This window comes from Apiospora kogelbergensis (assembly GCF_038363985.1).
Source record: "Apiospora kogelbergensis strain CBS 113332 chromosome Unknown utg000011l_segment0_segment0, whole genome shotgun sequence".
Lineage (NCBI taxonomy): Eukaryota > Fungi > Ascomycota > Sordariomycetes > Amphisphaeriales > Apiosporaceae > Apiospora > Apiospora kogelbergensis.
Window position 1 is genome coordinate 67,910 of NW_027117428.1, and position 14,471 is coordinate 82,380.

General features: G+C 50.0%; 3 protein-coding genes across 3 annotated transcripts; 2 read left to right on the forward strand and 1 right to left on the reverse strand.

The window, feature by feature from the left end:
- Positions 1–337: 337 nt before the first annotated feature.
- PG998_014329 (uncharacterized protein) lies at positions 338–1,093 on the forward strand (the record flags this gene model as incomplete). The annotated part of the gene is made up of 1 exon (XM_066881145.1): positions 338–1,093. The coding sequence occupies one exon, from the start codon at positions 338–340 to the stop codon at positions 1,091–1,093; it is 756 nt and encodes a 251-aa protein (XP_066723676.1).
- Positions 1,094–5,204: 4,111 nt separating this feature from the next.
- PG998_014330 (uncharacterized protein) lies at positions 5,205–5,565 on the forward strand (the record flags this gene model as incomplete). The annotated part of the gene is made up of 3 exons (XM_066881146.1): positions 5,205–5,266; positions 5,338–5,445; positions 5,478–5,565. The coding sequence occupies 3 exons, from the start codon at positions 5,205–5,207 to the stop codon at positions 5,563–5,565; spliced, it is 258 nt and encodes an 85-aa protein (XP_066723677.1).
- Positions 5,566–8,771: 3,206 nt separating this feature from the next.
- Positions 8,772–11,800, reverse strand: PG998_014331 (uncharacterized protein; the record flags this gene model as incomplete). The annotated part of the gene is made up of 3 exons (XM_066881147.1): positions 8,772–10,655; positions 10,716–10,765; positions 11,356–11,800. The coding sequence occupies 3 exons, from the start codon at positions 11,798–11,800 to the stop codon at positions 8,772–8,774; spliced, it is 2,379 nt and encodes a 792-aa protein (XP_066723678.1).
- Between the last annotated feature and the right edge of the window lie 2,671 nt (positions 11,801–14,471).

The following is a 14,471-nucleotide window of genomic DNA, read 5'->3' on the forward strand; positions in this document are numbered from 1 at the left end:
GCACAGGTGGTTTGTGCCAATGTGAATAGAACGCGTCGTTGATGGATTACGAAGTCTTACTGGAGGCCATGGTTGTATGTCATTCAACATGACAGTTTACGTGTTTTCTATTTTCCAAACCCCATTTTGTAAAACCATATACATTTGACTGTGCTTTGGATCCAATATCTGATCTTTGCACTATTTTGAGGTGCCTTAACTCTAGATGTGTGATGAGTGATGGTTAATCTGTGCCTCGGTCAGAAATTGTTGCATGACACTATGTTTGTGGTACTTTAAAGGTAACCACACAAGCCAGTGGTTCAGCGTCTTTCACCTGTTACAACACTCAAAAATCATGGCGACCGATGCCCGCGATAGTTTACCTCGACAGTATCCCACAACCATAAAGACTTGGGAACGTTGTATTATCATTGAAGAAGGTCGAGTCATCAAAAGGGAGCTTCGCAAAGAGGAATTTAGCAGAAATCTAAGCGGCGAAGTCATGCAACCATTCTGGGCTCGTGAACGACTGATAAACGAGGCAGCCTCCATTCAATTTGTCGCCTCCCAAACGAATATACCTGTTCCCACATGTCGATTCTACGATGACGAAGACGGGATTGCCCATCTTGAAACGGCACGAATCAGGAACGGAGTGTTACTCGACGATCTTGCGGAACAATCCAGGCCGACTGCAATCCAGGTCGTCAATAAGGAAATTGAAGATGTGATCCTACCGCAACTTCGATCGCGACGTCGGAATTTTATTGGGAGTGTTGACACCAACCTTCCAGTATTTCCACCACAGCGAGTGTACGAACGAGATCGCCGCCCGTGGCCGCAAATAACCTCGGATAGCGATTGCTTCGTCCTTTGCCATAACGATCTCGGCCCTCAAAATATCTTTGTCAACCCGGACACATTCAAGATCGTAGGAATTATTGATTGGGAGTTTTCGGGGTTCTACCCTCCCTATTTTGAGCTTCCATTGTGGAGGGTAGTCGATCGGAAAGATCGACAGAACATGTACGCTGCAGCAGAAACGCGGGAACTTGATTTCTTTGGGCTCAAGCCGGGGGATTTGCAAGACTGTCTTACTCTACAGAGTTAAATAGGTTTATAGATGTTTTGTTTACTATGAACCCTTACTTGAATGGACTGCGCTTCACGAGCACTTCGATATCATCTTGCTTCACAGCTTCTGGAGATATGCTGACGCGGATTAGAGAGACGGCTGGCGGCAATCTCTCTGTGATGGGATGAACTGTATTTCTCCGACCCAGTGCGCATGGGGCGTCACAAATGAACGGGATTTCGTTAAGGCTGTTCAAAAACCGAGGCGGCGGTCGGTTTGGGTAGAGGTGCTTCGACTTCTTTTGGGGGCGTCGGACAATCGCTCGGTAGTGATTTAGGAGTAGAGGCTTACCAGGGCTTGCGCGAACCTGAAGACAATGGCGGGATTATATAGATATGATGCTAGTCCACCGCTGGCTGTGTTGAAGTGAATTGAACTTTCTTATATTTGAGTGTTAATGCGAACCTGGCTTCTAGCTTGCTTGGTTAGCTCGGCCACCCCGACCTCTAGTTGAGCATCGCTTGCTTCGCATTGTCGAACATTATTCCAGGTGCCGCAGCGTGTAGTGCCGCCAGGTACGACGACTTGGTGCCCGTGTGATCGTTGCGTTGTTATGTTACCGCTAGTATGCTGCTGGCGACTAGAGACCACTGTTGGTTCATACCAGTCGTAGTGTTGCATCTGACCAGTTGTGTTCGATCCTGAGTCACTCGGAACACAAGAGGCTGCTTCTTCTATCGAAGAACATTGGACTGTATCAACAGTCATCGGTAGGTTGGTGTTCAGCCGGCGTTCAATTCGGTGGCTCGCGACTGCTTCAAATGGAGGCGCGAAGGAGCCTGCCCGGAGGTTTCCACGGTCCTCGAATATATATTGCGGGGTATCGAGCCGTATAGAAACCATTTGATAAGCGATATGTTGTGCCCTTCCCCCCATCAGATTGATCGCCATCTGATTCTGCGTCGACCTCAACGAATGTATGGTGCGTGGCCGGTTTGTCGCAAATGCTTGGTCACCCGCTCAGGTATCGAGTTACTCTGTAGGCGTTGCAGGGATTTGAATGTTCATACTCATCGGGATACTATGGCTTCCTTGAAAGTACGGTATGTACATACATTATGGACGTGAGGCGTTCTCGCTGTCCGCCTGCGGCGCCATAGCTACTGCCCTACTGCTCACTACTCACGAGTGGTGACTCTTGCCGTCGTCTTCGATGCAGCTCTTCTGGTTCGTACCTACCAGTATTGTACATCAGTCCTTTGAATCTGTTTCTGACCATGCTACTTAAAGCGACTTCTTGCCCTGTACCTCAAGGTACAGTCGTCAACAAGAGGCCAAGCTACCATTCCGGTCCGCCCGAGTGTCCCATTGTACCCTTTTCGAAGTGCGCCGATTCCGAATGGAACCAGAGTGTTCCTCGTACTTGAGCTTCGTGTCCATGGTGACCCCAAGGATCTTGACGTGATCCTTGGGCTGTACATCCCGTCCTTAATGGTGGCGGGTGTCAGGTCGGCTTTGTACGGTTGGCGCGCAAAGTGAATGATAGCTGTCTTGTCCGCTTCGAACGTCGCACCGCTCCTTCTTTCCCATGCGAGGGCGTCGTTGATGATGACTTCTATCCCTTCGCGATTGCTCTGCGCTCTTGCAGGAGCATGAGTGCTTGCTCTGCCGACCGTCGTTTCCGTGTCCCCAAGTGGTTGGTTGGGAGGAGCCCAAACGTCTCGACTAGGTACGAGACTCTCTCCGCAATGACTGACTCCATCACCTTCCCGAGTGTTGATAGCAGCGAGATCGGCCTCCAGGCTTTCGCTCTAGTGTACGTTGTGCGGTGCGTTGCCAGCGCGATACGAAGGATCGCCTTCTTCGTGCCTACTAAATTACGTCGTTATGTCGGATAAGAAATTGATCGTGGCATTTGTTGCTGTTACGAGCTCCTCTTCCGTCGCGGTCAAAGAAGATAGGATATGTACCTGCAAATAGCTGCTGCCTCTGACTCTTCTGCCTTGTAGAACTGTTGAGAATGAAAGTGCCGCCGTCATCGCCCGGGATGTCATTTACAGCCACAGGTTCGGCGCCTGCCGTGCCAGTAGGCGCTATTGCAGTATACTCGGGGTCGATTTCGCACTCAGCACGACAGAGCCACTCATATCGACGCTGGCGCTCGGTTCTCCCTCGAAATGGAGAGGTGAGGTACTGGCAATATCAGTCCTCCAACATTACTGGTAGTGGCTCGTTCGCATCGTTTTAGATTCGGCCCCAATAAATCATCCAAACCTTTCCCCTCGAGCCGCTCTTGGTCCAGATCCGTGGGATTATTAGGAATGACAGTCACGCCATCCTCGTCGGGGATGATGTCGAAGACAGAGGTGCAGTGTCTACTGTGCCAGAGGGGGCTGTTGCAGTATACTCGGGGTCGGTTTCGTACTCGCTATCCGCGTCGTTATCCGCGTCGACAACGGCATTCGCGTCGCCGCCGCTGCCCGGCGAGGCCTAGAAATCGATCGCTCGGCTTGGACGCTCGATCTCGTATAGCAGGCGATTGATTGACGAAACTACGGCTGTCAGAAACGGAGTAGGAGGAACTCGATGGGGAAGTAACTGGAACATGGGGACAGACAATCCTGTTGAGGTCCGGCGCCCGCTGCCCTCGCGGTACGTGCATCGCCGTTTCCATCCGCTCGTGCGTCGGGTTCCACGCAAGCGCGCTGAAGATGTCACAGTACCGCCTGACGTCCCGTGTTTTGTTGTGCAGCGACAAGTCGCTCTTGCGAACCTTGTCTTGGTATGGGCCATGGCGGAGGTCTAGCTATTCAAGACGGCTCTGCCAACTTGCTGGACCCATATTCCTGGAGTGACCATTTGAGCTATAATAGCTTTTAGTTGTCCGCACCTGTTGGCCTACAGCGGGGCAGTTGACCCTAATGGCGCGGGGTCGCGAACCAGCTCCACGCTGGTTTTTAGGGGACACCTAGTCGCGCTAGTGCGCCAGCGCAAGAACTTATCCTCGTCAAGACACGCCGAAGAGGAGAAACTACCAACGCCAACATGGTCTGGAACCAGATCAGCAGCTGCCCTGGCGAGGTTCCCAACTCGAGCTCATTATACCATTATGTTGTTGTTGTTTTCGCACCTGATTTTGCTCAGTTGTGAGAGAGTGTGATGTGGGCGTGCGCCCAAAGATTCGTGCGATACGTATGGGTTAGGTACATCATGACAGTTGGGAATTTCTCACTCTAATGGGCATGCGAGCCGGAATAGACATGAGGAATCGCTATTATCCGCAACTCTACCGGTCCAAGATTAGGAATGTGCCGCTACAAACTCCTCGTGCCCCTGCCCAGAAAGCTTCCCTAGTCCGATGATGGCGGGGTGTTACATCTCATATCTCCGCAGTGACGGTTGAGCGTTCTCCCATCCACGTAGCTCTTAACACAGGTGTCTGGATTCGCACAAGATTCAGTCCTAGTCTGCTCCACCCTATGGCCGCAGTTGTAGTAGTCCGTGTAGATGGTGCACATTTCTTTGATTCTAGTTAGATAACATACTATTCCCGTACAACAATTTAGACTCACGAGTCTCTATACAAGATGGGGTATGCTGGAATATATGACTAGGAGATTCAACAGTGAAACTAGCTGGTGAAAGTTCGCTTCAACAAAGCGGCGGCGAAGTACGATTGTTGTGGTTTGATAATGCTGTTTGTTCGATGCAAGAGAAACAAAGAGAGAGATAGTAATGTTTCAAAATAACAAAGTTTAAGGTGCGGGGTCGAATTCCAGAATCAGGGCTTTGCATATTGCATGTGATCCTCGCCATTTGGAAACGCTGGCCATTCAGCCTTACATCTACTATTGCTTCCTCTTAATGACCTCCTCCGAACCCGTTGCTGGCGACCTTAGTTCACCCTCTTATCATGGCTCTTCCGCTGTACATTCCGCATTGCATTCAGAACCCTCCTCATCCCTACCACCCACCGCCATGCAATAAGCCAGTGAGGATTCAGATCGAAGGCCCATTAGTATCTGTCCAAAAACTTCTTCCGGAGGTACCATGGCATGTTAACGCCTGTGGCACGAAATTTCCCCAGCCGGCTGCCTTGGAGCTCGCAACACTGACATATCGCGCTATATATGGACAACACGTCCGCATGGACGTCGGGAATGACTTAATTGTGCGAGATGAGTACCTTGGCTGGGTGGACCAGAAGAAGTACGAGCAAATTTGACCATTTCACAATCTCTCTCGTCGTGGAACTTGCTAACAATCAATCGGCCTACTAGTGAAATCGACTATTACGGCGTTACATTTGATCATCTTGTTCCGACCGACGACTACTTCCCCGAGGTCCTGCAAATCAATATCTGCGAGATAGACGTGGATCAGGGAGAGTACGCGAACACATATCTTCCTTTCCCGGTAGATCCGGCGGACTATATTGGGAAGAAGATATTGGCGGTACCAAGGTGCTGTCAAAAGAGGAAAGGAAGTACCGACCGATCGAGAGTTAACGGTTCAGTGACACATAAGGAGCTTATTCGACAAGGTTTCGACGAGGAAGTGATGATGAGATTGTTGATCGCTTATGGGATATACTCTACGAAAACTCCCACAAAGCGATTCGACGAGGTCCCTCAACCACGGGCAAACGTAACTCTCAAGGGGACAGGAAGACCTATGGCTCTTACAGAATCCCTCGCTGCCACAGATAAAAGCGCTAGAGGGCATTATCACGTCATGGAAGATGCGTAGATCCTTGAATGGCGTCTTACGAAGTTCACGCAAATTTCCCGCCAGTAGCGCATACTGGGAGCAGATTGCTCTGAAGATTAGGGGATAGGTTGGGGCGTGGCCGAGGTGCTAAGGCAATCCTCTCGGGAACGTGAACGAGGGGTTCAAGACCGGTGTTGAACATTGTGCGCTTTCTTAAAGGCAATCTAAACGAAGCTTATTACCAAGATTCTTAGCGTGCCGATTGGTTCCGTCGAACTGCTAGACTGTGAGGCTGGGGAGATGATTCGTGGGGAATCTAAATTATATAACTTTAATGGGAGTAGTTACTGAACTGTTTGCTACCACAATGGGGACTGGCAAAAGTAGACATCTTTAGGCAAACGCACATTACTGCAGATTCCTGCAGAAAACCCAAAGGCTCACGGGATGGTTGTCGCAGGTGAAAGCCCTGTTTGAGCAATTCGTCCCCGTGGCTGACGCCAATCCCTTGGGCGACACGTTTTTCGATCAGGTATAAGGCTAGAGAATGGAGCATCGGAGTGAATGGGGCCATTCGCAGGCATAACGACCCTTAGCGCTCTATGAACCACGTAGTGGTGCTCGGCAGTCGGGTGGGAAATCGTCGGCGGGATGCGTCTATCATGCGATGCATGCAGGTCGGTCGTGGCAATGTCTATCACGCTGGTCTCGTGGGGACTGGGTAGCCTCGTTGGCTTCAAGGAGTCACTATGTGCCGGCGTGCTTCGTGGTTCGTTGGTCATTCGAAAGAGTAAATAACAACCGTGGTCGCTATGCTGTCGTCTCTCTTGATACGCAGGAGTGACGGTTGCCTTGGACTTGTATTTTGGTAGCCATCGGTCGTCATGCTGCCATGACCAAGTCGGGAGCTTGTCCCCGCACCTGTTGTGCTCGCTGCCATGTGTGTCGGATTCCGGCTCATGTTGTCGGTCGTCTGGCGTACGCTGTGCATGTCGTCGGCGCGTTTCCGAAGAATTGCCCTTTCCTAGCTCAATTAGTTTCGAGCTGCCTGCAATTGAACCTAGAAGCCCGCCCCCACGTAGCACAGCCGCTTTTTCCTGTGGCTGATGATACCAGCCACCTCCTTAACCCGCTTCTTTCACCTCTATCTAATATTTGTACTCTTTTGGCAGGTGGGACGCGACAATAACGGTCAGTCACAATAGGTCAACCTTCAATACAGGCAGTAAACCTTCATTTTCAATAATCTACCAACAAATCTACGGCAGGTCGTACGGTCTCTCCCCATACTCCGTAGCACGTCCCGTGCTAGCTTGTCGAGTATGCCCTGCACCATGGTGCTTACCATTGGAACATCAACTTGCTGTAGAGAGCGGGGTGTTCAAACCGAACGTCCACACTTTCGTCGTTTCGTTTCTCCATCACTGCATCATCGCTTACCTTTTTACCCCTCTTACTATAGAAACACTGATCATCGTCGAAAGTCTTGATGCAGAGGTATTTGAATCCTCCCAGGATGGTAAATAGCGGTGCCATGAGGACTATCTGGACACACGGCGGCCCGAATTTCTTATCCATTCTTTTACTTCCTTTCTGTTAATAACGGGTTTATGCTGGCTCGAGCAGCCAAAGCTCACCGCAGACCTTGGAGTAATTCGGCTTAGACTCCCTATCGAAATACAAGGCTTTGATCGAGTTACGATAAGCATTGCGCCACAGCATGAACGCGTTCTGAGGCCTCTTAACCCTGCCACCGTTCGAGGTCTGCGGCTGCTCTTGCCGTCGTACCACCGTGGAACGTTGCACCCAGGCTTCAATGTCGAAAGAGGAAGCGCCTTCAGCTACTCTATCCCAACGTTTCTTAAGGGAAACGGTGTCTCCTGGTGAACTTTATTCTGGAAGAGATGGTGGCTGCCCGAATATCACTTCATCCCATGCCTTCGTTTCGGTGTCCAGTCGGGCACAAGGAAGCATAGGAGAAACATCTATGGTAGGGGTGGCTGGGGAACTCTAAATCACAATAAGTCAGATTGTGTGGCACATACTGGGCTACTGCAAGTAAAATCGGGTTCCCAGCTAGAGAAGTCGAAAAGGCTGTTAATTCCACCAAATGACTGCTGCCAAGATTAGTACCGAAGCTAACCGCAAGGTTGTGTCTTCACTACCGGCAAGTCATGCGTATCTTTCTTCGTCCTTTGTATAGGTGCTTGGAATTGATGGATGATACAGGGGCGTCAGACAGAGAGGATGAAAGAGGCGGCCGAGATAAATGCTTGAGAAAGAGTGGCATTTGCTCTCTGAAGTATCACGTATTTGATGTACTTGGCTATGACTTCGAGAAAACAATGTACGAGGTTCAATGGGTAGGGTACCGACCGACAGACACAACTTGGGAGAGTGCAGAAATGGTACAAACAGCCACGCCCCCTTACTTTCTAGATTTTGGAGCAAGTACTGGGAGAAGAATTGCGCCGTCCAGGAACATGAAATAGATGGATGTAAGAAGTTCGCATGGGGAATTGGCCTGGCTTTAAATTACATCCACCAATCTCATATGAGGCGACGAGGGATCCATCTCACATTGATCCCGACAGCCCCTTCCGGAAGGGCCGAGCAAAGTTCACTCATGCGCAAGTAACCGAAAAAGATCAAGAATTTGTTTGGTGTGAGAATGGTACAATTATTCGTTGGAGCAAGCCAGAAACGGAATAGCATGTCCACAGTGAAGAAAGTTACGAGTTTTGGGATCACACGACGCCCCGGGATTTCTTGTGCAAGCTAAAGGGGCACCTAAAACTAGGATGTTGAGATCTATTGTTGCCTACATTGGCGAGCTTTGTCACTGCTCAAAGGCTGTTTAAAGGGTGGAACCCCAGTCAAATGATTCGAATAAGGAGCCAGCCCCATACCTGTATAGAGAGAAGTAGTGAGTTAGGCACTGGAGGAGGTTACAAAATGGAAAATATTGAATCAATATGGGGTGATATGCGTAACATTGCTTCAACTACCCTTCCATCTCATCCTCTTCCACAATCCTTCCCAGTATGATACTCTGCACGAGCGTCTCGCCTGTGAGTACCCTGATTCCATGTAATCGGTAGTTGTTGTTTGTGATCGGTCTGCTTTGTTCTGCACTTGCATCTTGGCCTGTGATGTAGATGAAGTCGAACGCATGAGTGCTGCTTTCTATTTTTGCCCTGACCTGTTCAAGACTCCTTGCGCCGACTACAGTTGCACCTAACATCCGCAGGAGAATTAAATATGGCATATGGTTCCGCTCACTGCCCTCCTCACGAACAACAAGGATAAACATGTTCCGCAGAAACGCTGGCCTCTCTTCCAAGGTTTCCGGAAGCGTTTTGTTACTGGCTTCGTAGATAGGTATGTTGCGAGAGCGTATTGCGCCACCAAGTACTCTGCTGGAGCCAGCACAAAGCACATATGAAGACCAGTCCACCACCTTTCCTCTAGAAATGCATCTGGAGATCCACTTAGCAGACAGGCAAGGGAACCCTAATGCAAGGGCCTGCATATACTTGGCCTTGCGAGAGTGGCTGTCGGCAATCAGTGCCGTAAAGCTAGTAGCTTGGAAATCGGACTTTATTGCTAGGCTCCTTGTTTCAGTGGATGGAGATAGCTCCAGTGGCAGACCAAGACACGCAGGCTCAAACAGTTCGTCAAACCCAGTTACGAGTATCTTTCCACTCGCTCGTTGGATGAGGGACTTGGTGAGCTGCTTTGCCGCTTCGTCCTCGGAGTTGAAGGATAGAGCAAAGACCATGCCCTTGAAGAGACCTGAAGACGCAGAAACGCCTCCGAGAGGACCTTTGACAGGTTGAGCCGACCGCAAACTGCGTGTTCGCTTGTTGGCCAGTTTGGGTATAGAGCTCCGCGGTGTCCTCGTGTCAGTACCATTTCCCGTGCCGTCACCCACAGGGGGCAGGTAGCTCTCCACCATGGTGATTGGGTCTTGATCTTCTGTCCATTGGTGCGTCCTATGCCTTGATGCGGCTCTGACCGACTGGTCGGACGGGCTCTGTCGTCTGGGTGCCTGTGGAGTGCCAGGAGAAGCTGTCCCAGAGATTCGCTCTTTGCTTTTGTTACTACCCTCAGTGCTAAGTAGTGAGTCCGGAGTTGCCGTCTGTGAGTCTGTATAGCTGCAAGGGTTTTGCGCATCGGTTTCCGGCGTCCGATCTTCGCCAGCTGATGGGCCAGGAGTGTTCCAATCTTCGCTCTTGTTCAGGCTGCCCTGAACAATCCCAAATGCCCCTTTCCCGTTGTCGTTGGCACTGATTTTGCCATAGGTTTGCTTTTGACGCTTACTCGTACAATTTTGTATTTTGGCCTTTGCACGATCTGCCAGCAGTGCTTTAGTATACTTTTGACTTTTGGCAGTGGGCCGAGGAAATGTGATGCGTCGCAACGATGCAGCGGCTCGCTCCTGTCTGCGCTTTGCTAGGCGACGGTACCGGAAGGTGTTTGCCCAATCTAAGTCTAAATCCGAGTCCTGGCCCTCGTACCTTACGAGGCTTGCCTGGGGATCATGATCAACTTCTAGAGAGTATGAGCTCCGTGAGTGGCGAGGTTTGGTAGCTGGCTCTGGCGAGACTCGCAACCTTCCAGACCTACAGTTTGGTTGTGTTTGCAACGTAGGGAGCATAGGATCGTCTCGCGGGTTTTCAAAAACAGATTCTGTCTCGATAGATTCGTCCACATCGTCCGAGGAGGTACGAACCCCATCATGCAACTGGAATGGTTCCAGGTTGAAGTTAACAGCTCCTGTGTCGTCTTGGCTGAAACTTCCGTTATCAGGCTCAATACTGGTGTGAGAGGTTTGCGACTTGTACTGCTTTCCGATATCTTTCGCTGGAAATCCTATCAAAACTGCCTCCACCGATTATAAAGTTAGTTAACTTCACTCGAGAAAGCAGGGCAGGGCAACGCTTACTCCATAGGTTTCGTGATATTGGTCGAAAATTGGTTGGCTGCCCTGTGTTCCTAGCTCCATGTTGGCCATGCTTTTTGCTTTGTTGTCATTGAACGCGGGGGAAACGTGGTCGGGAAAGATTGACGAGAGCTTCGAGATGCTGTATTTATATTGGACAGACATAAGGAAAACGCCGACTGCTAGCTAGGCTTGGGCACGCATTATGGATTGACCATATTGCTTGGGAAGCAAGGTGGTATATGGATACACTGATAGGTAGGAAATCGTATCTGCCTTGCTGTAGTGGGCAGTGGCGACTATGGCGAATCTAATCAGACCAGGCCGGCATAACGAATGCTTGGTACGCGGTGAGGTCAGAGACCAATAAATAGCTGCGTCGGCCGGATCTTTCCCAAATTCTCATCAAAATTCGCGATTAGTGGAATGCCAGCTTCTTACGGATTGATGTCGGCTGTAATTGGACAAGTCAAGTATCGGGTTGGATGCGCCGCAGCGAGTAAATAGTAAATACGAAGATTTTCTAACGTACAACGCAATATCTAGCTGCTAAACTTCCATCACCCAATCCTCTACTATGCACCATTCCTGTGCGGTTAAGGGGATGAGAGCGTCCACCAAGTGCATTCAAATTTAGGCATACGTAAGTTGTCCACTTTGAAAAGGAGGTTAAACCGACCCAGCCAACAATCCTCCACATGCGTCACTTTGATATCGCGAAGCCCGGGCGCCTCGTCAAATAAGTAAACCAAGTTTGTCGAGCGGTCGTTCCTGACGTAATTGGAGTACTTGTCAACATTGAAGATAAAGAGGTCGGATGGCGGAGCTATCCATAGCACTACGCGAACGTTGCGAAATGACATGACCTTCTTATATTCCAGGTTGGGATTCAGGAAGAGGCTGTGCCCCTCTCCGTACCAAGTCAAGATAAGGTGTATCGGGGACGATTCGTCTGCTGGGGTGCTTAGAGCTGTACAATCGAGCCGGGGAAGATCGTAGCCAATCAGCATAGCATTTCCCTGTCCTTGAAAGGCTTGCTTTAATGTAAACAAATCTCCAGGCTCCAGAAGAGCGGAGAAATAGTCCATTGCGTTATCAGCCATAGCATATGTTGCTGTTGTACTGTTGGTGTTGAATCTTCTTATAGCTCGTAATGCTAATGCTGATGATATAGCTTGAGGTTTTATAGTCATCACATTCAACCAAAGTAGATCCGAAAATGGCCGTCCCTCCTACGCTGCGGCCATTTGAGCGTCATTTATCGTACATCAGGGCTTTGCATCTGTTTCTGACCATGCCCCTTAAAGCGACTTCCTGCCCTGGTGGCCTCGTACCTTAATGTACAGTCGTCAACACGAGACCAGTGTAGTACAGTATGGACGCGATTTAGACGCAGCTCAACTTGCGAAGCGGCATTCTTTCTGACTATAGAGTCTAGACTGGCTAAGCTGCGGTGGGGCAGATGTAGGCCTCAGGATGCAGAGCTGCTGATGGCGCCGCCGGTCCAAAGGAGCAAAGCCAGCGAACAGTAGCGTCGATATTGTTGTGTTCCGTTGTTGGCCGTGGCGCACTTGCAAGTAAGCTGCCATGTTTCCTATGCCTGTTCGTAGTTGGATATACGCGGACGTGACAGCCAAGTCTTCAACAAATGTTGGTAACCGACCCAAAATGTGAACGAAATGGAATCAATCTCTACAGTCTCGAATTGTAGCAGTAAAATAGTGATTTCGATGAGAGCTGCAATGCATCCTATATACGGTGAAGCTTCGTTCTGTCAGGTTGGAGACAGTTGAAAAGCGCCTGTTTTGAACGCCTGCCGCCAGAGCCAGCTCAGAACGAGGATACCACTAAGGGGCACCTTTGAATAAGTGTTGCTACCGTAGCCGTTCGGTTTCTTGAGCCGGATCGCCTCCTATTTTGTTTCTCAAGCCTCTCCGCTCCCATTGGGGCCCTACGGCTAAACTTTATCTCCCGTCGTGTACCCGTACTTGCTCGTCGAATCGATCTTCAAGAGCTGTCTATCAATCAAGCAGGCGTTTGCGCCGAATAAAACACACCACCTCAATATGATTGTGCCAGATCACGCTACGTGTCTCTGTTTGTGGCCCCAATAGCGGCTTCATTCGGCTCTCCAGGACAGAAGTCAGCCATGGAAGGTAATGTTCCCTTAGTCCACATGCATGGGCGCAGGGACCTGGGCGTATGCTACCTGAGGGAGGCCGCTTCGTATAGATCTTCGGGTATCAAATTATACAGACACACAGGAGAAATGTCATGACTGGGTGCAAGCCAGGCTAGTCAACCATAAGAGAGTCATTCTATTGAATACAGTCCAAGAGGACGCTAGATTATGCTCTTGAGGCACGCTCACCTCAGTCTCGTATTGGTCTTGATTCCTTCTGTTCCCAAGCCGAGTATCGGCGTACTCGCAGTTCTACTGGGTCCATCATTCTTTCTCGTTTTTCAGCTATGCCACTAGCTATGGCTATCAGCCCAGCTGTGAACACTGATGTACCGAATCTGGTAGTTTGTTCTCACCTGGGCTCAAGGATGTCATCTGAACGCGGAAGAAGTCATCTTCAGTGACGACTAGCCGCCATTCGAGCAAGGACAACATCTCGGCCTCCATCAAGTTGACATCCGGTAGAGTGAACCGGAAGCGGACCGTTCCACAAGACCAACGACTGTATCTGGCCCACTTCTTGTTCTTCGGCGACCAATCGTATAGATACTTATTCGCTACTATCAGCGCAGCTAGGAAGATACGGTACGTTGTACATTTGAATTTCCGTGTCGCCAACCTGAGCTTTCCTTCCAAGCGGTGTAAATACTCCAAGGTAGCCAGCAATGTAAGCGGATTGGTGTTGGAGGTCTTCACCAGATCGGAAATGAAACGTTGAAGCAATAATGTCTCACTATCCACTGAACTATCAGAGACGCCTCCCGTCCATCTTCGGCAACACCTGGAGGCTTGATGAATGCCAACTGCATCCGGTGATGTTACGTGGGAGAGGAGGTCGTGGGTAGTACGTGCTAAAATGGACGTCGTTTCTTCGGTTATAGCGTTTAGGCTTAGTCGTGCAAGCGCGGTCGTAGTCATGGCTCGTTTGGTACCTGACTGACATGAGGGATCCAACCCAGTTGCCATGATTCTTACACTGCGACTTTCCTCACTCACCTAAGCCCTAAGGACGCAGATCTGACGAGATGCCCATCTATATGAGTTGGAAAACTGCAACTATACTATGGCGCTTTTTGGCAATTTGGAGACAGGAGCCAACTTTTACCTAGATCGACTTTTAGTGCTAGATGTGCCTACTGCGACCCGAATCGGATATAGTGTACACGTGAAAAGCCGATTCAGGCCTACGTTGTCAATAATTTCGCTACCCAGCTGGTGCTGTTACGCCATAACCGGAATAGGGGAGCGGAATCCACATAAAAGCGCCCTCCAGACACGCTTCTACACAAGCTTCCCTCTAGTACATACCGTACAGAACTATGGTCGCACATCGCAGCTTTTCGCCAGGATAGATTACATATGACGAAAGAAAGCATAAAACATGGCAACGCAAGATCTTACATCAGCCTTGAAAGGCTTGGGGATCCGAACACGTTGGTCATTGAATCTAGTCGTAGCGCGGGTTCTCTACACTCTGCAAACGCCTAATGCTGTATTCCATGGCGTGTTAGCCGAGAACAAGGAGCGTTTGCTGGAGGACGGGCCGAACGTGGACTTGCTCTGGGTATGCGAACGAG